The sequence below is a fragment of the Octopus bimaculoides genome, chromosome 11 (assembly GCF_046866305.1).
Source record: "Octopus bimaculoides isolate indiv1 chromosome 11, ASM4686630v1, whole genome shotgun sequence".
NCBI lineage: Eukaryota > Metazoa > Mollusca > Cephalopoda > Octopoda > Octopodidae > Octopus > Octopus bimaculoides.
Genome location: NC_142938.1, coordinates 22,714,564 through 22,726,901, shown reverse-complemented (window position 1 = coordinate 22,726,901; position 12,338 = coordinate 22,714,564). Strand labels below are relative to the sequence as shown.

At 35.4% G+C, this 12,338-nt stretch overlaps 1 protein-coding gene across 1 annotated transcript in view; it reads left to right on the top strand.

The window, feature by feature from the left end:
* The first annotated feature begins 238 nt into the window (after window positions 1-238).
* LOC106879401 (ciliary microtubule inner protein 6) overlaps window positions 239-12,338 on the top strand; it is a 50,510-nt gene continuing 38,410 nt past the window's right edge. Inside the window, exon 1 of the mRNA XM_089360582.1 lies at window positions 239-373. Within this exon, the coding sequence (XP_089216708.1) occupies window positions 369-373 (5 nt within the window). The 5' untranslated portion in view covers window positions 239-368. The remainder of the gene's footprint in view (window positions 374-12,338) is intronic.

The window sequence follows — 12,338 nt, the reverse complement described above, 5'->3', positions numbered from 1 at the left end:
CCTATGACCTTGTCGACAGGGTATTTTCTTTTTATATATATTAATGAGTGAGAAGAAGGAAGAAAAAAAAAAAAAGAAATTCACCACCTTAGATTGAAAATTACGGGGCGCTGGGAAACCTCTCTAATGACTATTGAGGCACGCTTGTAGCGAAGCCGCGGATGATGGCGAGGCTGGTGCGCTGGAACAAGCGAGCGTCCTCACGAGCTTCACCAATTACCTCTTCTAGGCGAGCTGCCGTGGAGACAGGAATGACGCGTCAGTGGTCCGACCCTACCAAACGTCTCGAACGTCACAGAATGGAAAATGTAGTTGACCGATAAATCGCGGTACTTTGCAGTTAATTGTTAGTTCTACAAAGTTGTTTTATGAGGTAAAACAATATAAATTATTTCAGATTTTTCATATGTAATACCAGAATATTTCATTTATTTATTTGAAGTAAAATAAGCGTAATTATTCGATATTTTCTTGTAAATCAGGTGTGAACAAAAAAATGAGTTTTGACGTTTAGCAGTTGACTTAATAGAATCCCACAAGATTAAGCACAAACATTGGCTATTTTTTGAAATATAATATCTCTACTACTCGTCCAGTCGACATGCTTAAAAATCTAAAAAAACACCGTAGCACCTATGTCTTTCGGAAACATTTTTTCACACTCCAAATTGTCGAAGCATGGAATAAACTACGTGTCAATTAACTGTGTGGGATCTTTTCCTTTTGGCCAGCACATAGAAAAAATAATTTTTTTGTAACTAAACACTTTCAAATTTCATATACTGGTAGAATGTGTCATTTAAAACATAATTTACTCTTGGCGTTTTTAAGAAAATCCTTTATTTTCGAAGTTATTTCGTGTTAAAGTTGTCGTATTTCTGTAATTTCAACCAATCAATGACCTCTATTGAGGTGAAAGCAATTACTGCTGTGGTTTGTCAACAAGACGTTCTGGCGGTGTAAATTTACTTTGTCACTGTTATTTCTGATATATTCACATTTGAGATACACGTGTATATAGTTTAATCAATTCAGTTATTAGTTATTTAAAAAAAATTTTCAGTTTATTTTGTTTGTAGAAGTATTTTCGTTTTGTTTTAGCTTTTTCGAAATTGCCTATTTTGGGATCTTTTCCCTTCAATAAAATTACTGCCGTTGTTTGTCAACAACAACTATTGGCGGTATATATTTCGTTTGTCACTGTTATTTATGACATTGTTCGTGCGTTTGTACTGGTTTTAGCTTTAGGATGAATTCTGGTGGCCTAATATACTACAAAACCCATTTTGGGGTCCTGAAAACGGGGTGGGGCGGGGGTGGAACCCTCGGAAATTTCACCCCCAACCCCATTTTCAAATATTTTTTGCTATTTCTTTTTTTACCCATAATTTTAGGTAACATTTTGCAGAAATACGTTTTTGAAAGAGCGTGGATTACATTAGATTGAAAATTCAAAGAAGTTTGAAATGAATAAGTGAAAATGCAGAAGTTAGTGTGGAGAGATAACGAACAATAAATTCATCTAAAATAAACACGTTAGAGTTTTTGCATGTATGTGTGAAACAAAGTAAAAGTATAATATTAAGGCATTCTTTTGCCAATATAAAAACAAAAATATCTTTTTCTTACCTCTTAAAATCACTGGATATAAATAATCCCAGATTGCAAAATAGATTTACAATTTTTGGCGACGAAATGAGTTTCATTTTTGTGTGGGGAGAGAGAGAGAGAATGGTGTAACAATATATCATAGTTACATATATCATTATATATCATCATCATCATTCAAAGTTTGGGTAAACCTTGTCACCCACTCTCTCTCTCTCTCTCCACACACATACACACACAAATGAAACTCATTTCGGCTCCAAAAATTGCAAATTTATTTTGCAATCTGGGATTATTTATATCCATTGATTTTAAGAGGTAGGAAAAAGATATTTTTGTTTTGATATTGGCAAAAGAATGCCTAAATATTATACTTTTACTTCATTTCACACATACATGCAAAAACTCTAACGTGTTTTTTTTTTTAGATGAATGTCAACCATCTGAAATATGATAGAAAAGCCAGGGGCATCAAGTCTTTCAGTTAATAGTAGCTGTCAAGTTTCATCACTTCTATTAGGAATGGATAATTTGAAGTAGCCCTTTTTCGTTCCGTATTTAATACCTCCGAACATGTAATGTAGGCCACATGTCATCAGTAAAAACAAAAGAGGTAACTGTTCAATGTTCCTTATGTGAACTTTGTCGGACAGGCTCTCCATGCCGTTCGCATGCACAACTGTTGTGAATTAATTGGCATTTTGTGCACCATTCAATACAATTAACATCTAGTTTGAGAGCTTGTACCAAATCAACAACTGTGCAATCTTCTCGGTGTTTAAAGAGCAATGTCCAGTAACTTGTTTGGGTCGACAGTAGCAATTTTCGCATGTGGTTGTCCAGCCATGAAACAAATGGTAATTTTGGACTATAAAAGGATAGTCTATTATGTATAAGCTATCCACATTTTGTTGTGACCCACTATTCTATCAGAGAATCTTGCCTCTCACAATATAAAAAACATCTCATGGCACCAGCAGACAAAATGGAAAAGGCATTGCCCCGGATGATAATGAGGGAGATGTGCTGGAAAAGACTATAAAAGCCAAAGAAGATTGTCCACTAGATTTAACTTCTGTGGATTTGCATGTGACAATGTAGGCCAATATAGGATCCATAATCTAAAGGACACTTGTAGGTCGTTTTGAGATACCTTGGTCTTTTGAGATAGCAAGGGGGTCTGAGACGATTAGAGGTAGCAAACCTTTGATGGTATATGATACATCTCTACCTGCTCCACTGGACTTTGGACTTCATTGTGGCTCTGGCATAGGACGCCAGAAAAGTTATTAATACCTACCTAGCATGCTACCTTGAGTCAACAAAGAAGGAATGACATAATGTCCTTTTCATGGGTTGATTCTGATAAGTGCCCTTCCTTCTCCTTCTGCATATTATACTTATTTTTTAAAATTCAAACTGGAAAATATGTAACAGTCGAGCCAGTGTGTTTTTCTGAATATTCCAGTCAATCGGGGTTTTTATAATTTATGTATTTCCTTTATATAACCATATATATCCAAAAGTCACATATATACAAATATAGACATCCATATAGCTTAAATGTATGGAATAGTCCAAATTATTGATTTCGTGTGTTTTTGTACTTGTTTTTGTGTACTTCTAATTTTGAATAAAAATGAGCCGACATGATGTAATCTTGGCACCCAGCCAGTACAAAAATGAAATATTCTTAAAAGACAAACAAGCATGATAACCTAACCAAATTTAAGAAGGAAGAAATTGTGAAAGTGCAGTTAATGAAAAGATTTAATGGATGACCATAAAATCAAGACTATGGCAGTTATGGCTGAAAAATTACAATTTCACTGAAGATTTATTTTTGCCTTTTAACCATATAATATAATTTGCCATTTGGATAAATGATCCAGTGGTATGAAAACTATTTAGAAGAAGTAAGTGCTAATAAAATGCTCTTTAAAGCTAATGGTGTGTGATTTGATGAAAAATAGGCTGTTATCTCTAGCAGATCGAGCCTCTTTAGAAGTTGGTGAAATAAAAGAAAAAATGTTTTTAAATTTACCAAACATAAAATTTATTTTGTTCTTGAGATAGTTGGAATTTCCTGACTATCATTCACTGCATCGGATCATTCACAAAATTAGCCCCCTTTAATTTTGCTCAGACTGTTTAAAATTTTGGTGTATTGATGCAGTTCTGAATTACTTTATCTTGCAAATTAAAGAATCTGATGTTATTTGGAATTAAAGTTGGGAAATCTGGGTAATTTTAGCCAATCAACAGACAGTGAAGCATTAACAGCTTGTTACCACCATGACAACCACACATTGTGTAGTGTTTCACTTCACCTGCATGTTGTGTTGTGTTGATTCTTCACACCATGAGATTCACTTCACCCACGTGTTTTGTTCTAATAAAAATTTATATTTATCAATTGGAATTTTAATGTAGATATTTTTTGTCAATTGTCTTAATATTTTACATGTTTTTCATACATTTTTCATTTATATTTTACATATATTTCGTGAAGTTTTTCTGTTGCTTCAAATAGTCGCATCCATGTTCAAACCATTTAAATGTACCACTTGGAAGATTTTCAAAACAGAAGTGATGCAGTAAATTATTTGCAAGCAAAGGGTGTTATCCCTAAAATAAGAGGTGCTGTAAATCTAGGCACAACATGAGTAAGAAAGTGGTTCATGGAAATTTGTACTAGTGATACACTCGCAATGTTTGCAACAAATGCCTGTCAGAATGCCAGGTCAAGCCAGAATGAACCATTCTGTATTTTCAATGAAGATGTACAACAACATTATTTAATATGTCCTTCATTTTAAAAATATTAGAGCAAAGTGCGAGGGAGATTTGGCTGTTATTTCTAGCAAATTGAACAACCTCACAGTGATTACCCCATTAGATCTTTTGCTGATGTGTATAAGTAAACAAAAACTAAAGGAACTGGATCTTCATTTGTTTCTAGGATGATCATTCCAGTTGTATGATCAACTTTACTGGTTACACATTCAACTGGTACTTATTTTATCAATCCTCAAAAGATAAAAGGCAAAGTCAACCTAGGTGGAATTTAAACTCAGAATGTAAAGCATTTTGCCCAGTGTGTTAATGATTCTGTCAGCTTGTAGTCTTATGGTTACATATTATATTAACATATAACTGGCTGAGTATACCAGAGCACACATGTACCCACAACATAAACCATAAGTAGAATCAATACAACCCAGTGTGACATGGCTAGGCCTTTTAATTACAGGTCCAGGATCTAATTATAGTGTAATTTGGCCAAGTATTCCATAGATATATGTGGCCTTAATGTAATTCTGGAACAGAATCAGTGTAACACATGATGGACATAAACAGAGTTTCAACGGTTTCACAGATGCTAAGCTATAAATTTCACAGGGTACAACCTTAAAGTTGATACCACTAAGTTGACAACACTACAATGCAGAAAACTTCTGTCTCACTATTGGCTAAAAATATACAGTTTTTTCAAGTTTTAAATATCGAACTTTATTGGGAAATTTTTTCTCCACAAGTTCAGGAATAAGTGTGGAAAACTGCTTCAATATAACTGATTTTCAGATTTTTTACTTCCTTTTAAAAAATGCAAATTTTGTGAATGAAACGAACTAGATCCACTGCAGGTTGTGTTTAATTTTTTTTTTTTTTCCTGTGACTGCTGTTGTTTAACTTCAAGTTTATCCCATGTAGATCAAACAACCATATTCTGGAAGTTTCCTTGTTGGCTTTTCCTGTTAATTAGTCTCACCTAGATAGATGATCAATGGCAATTTTGTTATGATAGTATAATTTTTTTTTGTCACACATATGTTCTGGACTATCCAAAGTATCATTTCAAATCACAGCAAGTGATTTGAGGGAGATTTGGTGAATAATTTTAAAATCCTTCTTACTGTCAGAACATTTTCAAATGTTATACACTGCTGCAGGTATAATGCATCTTAGACCATATTGTTCATTGTTCCCTTTTTAAAATAGTGGGATCTGCTTATTTGTCTTGCCAGCAAAATGATAACGACTTCCTTAATGACCTTCCCTGTTTCTTTTGTCAGTATTTTACAAACTAAACACTTTACAACATTTAGTTTTGGCATTTGTCACTGTACATACACTGAGAATCAATTCAGACTACTGTATCAATGTTTCTCATTGAGAGAGCAGGACGTGTATAGGGGCTATGAGAATGGAAAAAGAGGACAGGCATATCATTCTTTAATACAAGTAATATGGTTTCCAACTTTTAAGATCTGTCCAACAAATAAAAGAGATTTATATGTATGCATAGTCTATTTTATGTTCGCATTAATAAAGGTTGGGGTGTAAAATAATTTTACTAATATTCTCGGGGATGGGTTGGGATGGGACTGATGTTTATTACTTTGAGAATTGCTCAACTATATACCTCCTTTACAAATCTATGGCCTTGTGCCAGTTGTCTGGGCTAATATATTTCATTTTCATGTAGTAATGTTCAAAAATATATGTACTGCTGATAGGAAGAAATCAATAGAAAACAAAAACAAGAAATCAATATTTTTTCTTATTAGTGTTGCTCCTGATAAATCCCCAGGTCAATCATGATCAAGCAGCCCTTATAATGCATCTTAATAATTTAAATGACAAGATGTGATTCGTAGATAATGCTTAATTGTAGAGATACCATGTCTTCTGATGGAGGACCATACTTTGTACTCCAAACTACAGTGGTTTATTATTATATGGGAATGGAATATGTTAGTCTGGGCATTTTACTTTTTTGTTTTTTCATCATCAGATCTGTTTTTGAAAGCTATGAATGCAGTAGTTGTTGTTTTGGCCCATGTCAAACCTCACTGAATAGACCTATGTATGACCCACTGCATTTCAGTCTTGACCATCCCGTTCTAAAATTGGTTTCAAAGTTTGGCACAAGGCCAGCAAGTTCGGGGAAGAGGTAAGTCGATTACACCAACTCTAATCCTCAACTAGTACTTATTTCATCAACCCCAAAAGGATGAAAGGGAAAGTTGACCTCGGTGGAATTTGAACTCACAACATAAAGACGGACGAAATGCTGCTAAGCATTTTGCCCGGCATACTAACGATTCTGCCAGCTTACCACCTTATCCCATTTTAATATTAGTACGACTACACTATTCAGTGTCAGTTCTTTTCTCCAAGATGATAGGTTGTGATTTAAGGGAGATTAGGTTGATGTTTCTAGTAAGTACAAACTATCATGTTGAGCAGTCATGAGCAAAATGTGGTCTGTGGGACTTTCTGAATATTACCTTGAATTTTTTTGGAAGTGGATTCACCCAGGGTGGGTTGAGTTGGCTCTGACCAACAAGTTTACCATGTCCCTCATGATTGCTGACCACATCCAATGGCCAACTGTAGTAGAGGCTGTAATGGATACCCACTCCCAGACACGGGGGCCCGATTGTCCTTCCACGTCAGTCTTAATTGAATGCACCCATGACCAGAGGCATTCCAGCCATGACCATTCTGTCAAATTTATAAGGCAGAATATCTAGAATAGGGGTACACTTGGTAAAATATTATGGTTATAATGGAGTTTAAAGAGAGGAAATTATGAAATTTGTCTATGTCTTCACGACGAGGGAAGTCATTTCTAACTTTGGTACATTTCCCAGACCATAAAAGAACAGATTATATATGATTATTTTTTGTTGGTTTTGCATTAATTTTTCTATACTTGCATGGGTTGGATGAATATATTACTTGAGGCATCATTTTACAGGCAGGTGCCCTTCCCGGTGCTACCCTTACCTGTTTTTCAAGTAAGAGATCCCTTATTCTATGAAGATTGAAGGAACAAAAATATTGGACGATTTGTTGACAAGAGCAACTAACAACACAGTCCACAGCAATTTCATACAAATAATCACAGATGTACACTACACACACACACACACACACACATACCATCATCATCATTTAAAGTCCATTCTCCATGCTGGTATGGGTTGGACAGTTTGACAGGAGCTGGCCTGCTGGAGAACTACCCAGACTTTGTATGTTTTGGCATCGTTTCTATGGCTGGTTGCCCTTCCTAATGCCAACCATTTTACAGAGTATACTGGTTACTTTAAACATGCAAACCAGCACTGGCACTTTTATGCCACACCAGTACAGGCACTTTCATGTGGCACAAACATGGGCACTTTTATGTGGCACTGGTACAGGTGCTTTTATGTGACACCAGCACCCACAAGCCTGCAAGACTAGGATCTCTCTGTTGAGAGAGGGATGTAGAGGACATTCCTGCATGCATGGATGGCTACAGTTTTACTTTACTTGACATATCTTCTCAAGTACAGCAAACAACCAGAAATCTCAACCCCTTGTCATCTTCTCTTGTCACACACACACAACAGTCCTCAATTTCCAACCACCAGATCCACTTACAAGGTTTTGGTTGGCTTGAGGCCATAGTAGAAAGCATTTGCTGTTCAGTGAGACTGAACCTGATATCATGTGGCTGAAATTCAGAATTTGATCGATACCCTCCATGCCACATAGTCCCATTGACCTTTGGGGGCAGGGGTCTATTTATGATTCCCTGATAAAGAACTACATTATCCATTTAGTCCTTCCTTTTTAAGGCAATAAGGTGTAATATGAATGAGATTTAGTTGTTATTTCTTGCAGGTCGTATGATCAAATAGAGGTTTTCTTCTGGGGATAACCAGGGCAGAGGCAGGCAAATACTTTGCCAAAGTATCAGAGTTATTTTCCTGTGTAGCTTATTGATATTGTTCAACTTAGTACAGAGTTAATTCTTGGAAATAATGAGGTTAATAATAATAAGTTAATTAAGTTGGTGATGATATATTTAATGTAGTGAGCATTAAGAAGTTCATATGAAATAGTTATCCAGTGAGGTAGAAATATAAGTCAATGGTTCATATTTTAATTATCCTTAATAAGTATGGAAGACAACTCTGAACATTATACCTAAGTGAACCTTATTATTATACCTCAGCATGTATTCCAAAGTAGTAATCTGAAAATCATTAAGTAAATATACACAAGTTGATGTAGAAAATCAACATATTTAAGAGAATAAATTACTCAAAAATGTCACCTACATAAAAAGCAATAATTAAGTCAGTGCTCACCTGTTTAATGCAGTGAACACGAAAAAGCTAAATCTACTTTGAGGTAGATATGTTTCATGCTGATGAGACAGTGTTGTGCAGGTGGCGGCAGGAGCTGTATAAGTTAGACCTTGTTACAGTAACATGCTGTTTTTTCTTTAACTGTTTAGTATTGAGATTAGTCTCTCAAATGTAAAGCTTATTTATTCACATTGTTTCAAATTAATCATTCATTATTTTGTAGCTCCAAGATTTTGAGATGTAATTGTTTATTTTTAGAATGACATTAGAGGGTAGATGAGAGAAAGCAAATCTGACAGGTTTCAAGTAGACTATTTGGGCCTAAAATGGGCCTGACATGGCTGGTTTAAATACTAATGAGTTAAATATATTCTTTTTTTTTTCATGTTAGTTATGTCAGTATAAGTTGATAGAAGTTGTTTTACATTAACAGTAAAAAATTCCCAAAGGATACCATCTATAGGAAGAACAATTGAGAACTAAATGTTTAATCAATAAAAATTACACTGCCAAGGCAGCTCTCCAATGTCATAAAAACAGAAATCATTAGCATTAATGATAATTCATACCAATGGCTAGAGGAAAAACTGCAATATGAAACTGACTAACAATTAAAAAAGTGGTATATAATAGGAATGTATGGTGGCAACTCTGGGTATATTTCTTATTTCCTTATTGCCCACAAGGGGCTAAACATAGAGGGGACAAACAAGGACAGACAAACAAGGACAGACAAACGGATTAAGTCGATTATAATGACCCCAGTGCATAACTGGTACTTATTTAATCGACCCCGAAAGAATGAAAGGCTAAGTTAACCTCCGCAGAATTTGAACTCAGAACATAGCGGCAGACAAAATACCGTTAAGCATTTCGCCCGGCATGCTAACGTTTCTGCCAGCTCGCCGCCTATATATTTCTATCTTATGAGATCTGTTCAGCTAATCATAGTCTAACTCAGGGGTTTTCAAACTTTTTGACTTGCGGACCCCTTTATATTTCAGGCTTTAACCCCTTATAAACGCTTATGAAATTTATACATAAATATTTGCTTAAAATAACATATATTTTTACATTTATTTATTTAACAGTATTTAACAAATAGGTTTATTGTCAATTAAAAGATTTCGATTAAAAAACATATATAAAATCAAATTGCCCATAAAAAGTATTTGCTGTCCATGGACCCCCAGTCTTGTCTTTGCGGACCCCCTGTGGTCCGCGGACCACAGTTTGAAAACCCCTGGTCTAACTCATACTTACCATAACTTAGAATAACTACAGGAATATATAGGTTTTTAAAGAAAAAAACATTCACTGATTTAATAATTAAAAAATTCTCCAAAATATGGGATTTCTCTGGGATCCCTTCTACATGGAGAACATATGGTTAAGTGGGAACTAAAATAGTTCATATAATGAGTCATCCCAAATTTTTAATCAAAATTACATCTGTAATGAGGAAAAAATACTTTAATGTTAATGCTAATGATAGTTAAAAACAAGGGAACAACTCTGAAATTCAAACTGATCAACATGGTTTTCCCTTCAAATTTGATATATTATCAACCTTAACTTTGTCAATGTCAACCTCAATTTCATTATTGTCAGTCTTGATTTCTTTGTCTATCTCAATTTCATCATCATCAACTTTCTGTCATCATCAACTTAAATTAGTCACTGTCGGATAGAGTGAATATTTTTATGAACAGACACCAAGACTGGTGACACTTGTTGCAGAGTTGTAAAAGAATATAAATATTAAAGAGTTTTGTGAAGGATTACAAGTTTTACACAATAAAATTAGTACCCCACATTAATATAAAAATACATTTAAAACTACATGTTCTACTACAGTCTTTCTCAACCATTTTTTACCTATAGACTCCTTTGATTCCTATATTACTCCTATGTGTGGATGCGCAATGGCCCAGTGGTTAGGGTAGCAGACTCTCAGTCATAGGATTGCGGTTTCGATTCCCAGACCAGGCGTTGTGAGTGTTTATTGAGCGAAAACACCTAAAGCTCCACGAGGCTCCGTCAGGGGATGGTGGCGAACCCTGCTGTACTCTTTCACCACAACTTTCTCTCACTCTTACTTCCTGTTTCTGTTGTGCCTGTAATTCAAAGGGTCAGCCTTGTCACACTGTGTCACATTGAATATCCCTGAGAACTACGTTAAGGGTACACGTGTTTGTGGAGTGCTCAGCCACTTGCACGTTAATTTCACGAGCAGGCTGTTCCGTTGATCGGACCAACTGGAACCCTCGATGTCGTAAGCGACGGAGTGCCAACAACAATACTCCTATGTACCCTCATAACCATTCACTGCTTAAAAATCATTTTATATTTTTATAATTAAATAATATTAGGAATTGTATAAAAAAAATTGTTAAGATATTTTGTGTATTGCAGAAGTATAGCCAATTTATTGCAGGTAAATTTTCACAAAATCTTACATGGACTCTCCGAAGGGCCATACAGACCCCAGTTGAGAATCTCCGCTGTATTGTATACACATAAACAGGACAAAAATAAATGATATCAGTTTAGCCTTTTATTCATTATTCCCATTTCTTAACTCTCTTAACACATTCCTCAAAAATCCTGCGCAGTCATTAACCATCTTTAGCAATCAACATATTTACATAAATATATTGATCAATGCCAGGCTGTCTGTGATTACTTGAGATGATTGCACTAGATTTTTTTCAGTTTTACATCTTATGTACTAAAATTTTTTATTTAGCTATATATTTTTACAGGAGGAAAAGAAAACAAAAACATTAAAAGTATATAACTCTTTTATTCTTTTACTTGTTTCAGTCATTTGACTGCGGCCATGCTGGAGCACCGCCTTTATAGTCGACCAAATCGACCCCAGAGCTTATTCTCTGTAAGCCTAGTACTTATTCTATCGGTCTCTTTCGCCGAACTGCTAAGTTACGGGGACGCAAACACACCAGCATCAGTTGTCAAGCGATGTTGGTGGGGGGGACAAACAAACATATATACACACACACACACACACATATATATATATATATATATATATATATACATACATATACGACGGGCTTCTTTCAGTTTCCGTCTACCAAATCCACTCACAAGGCTTTGGTCGGCCTGAGGCTATAGTAGAAGACACTTGCCCAAGGTGCCACACAGTGAGATTGAACTCAGGGACCATGTGGTTGGTAAGCAAGCTACTTACCACACATCCACACCTGCGCCTATTATGTGTAGTGACCCATGAAATTATTGAGAAAACTCCTGCAAGAACTACCTCACCAAAGAAACAAAAAAAAAAGAAAAAAATGGAAGGGTGTAACAAGTTGTACACCCCAGACCAAATGGCATGTTCAACCATGCCTTAGAGACAAAATTACAAAAGTGTTACTGCAGAGAATGGCCAGCAACGGCTACCCCACCTTGCAGTGTTCATTTCTCAGATGGGCTGCTGTTATTCCAATTTTACAGAGGAAATAATGATGGTTTCTATTATCTTTTATTTATTTCAGTCATTGAACTGTGGCCATGCTGGGGCACTACACATAATATATCATAGGTTTTCACATAGTT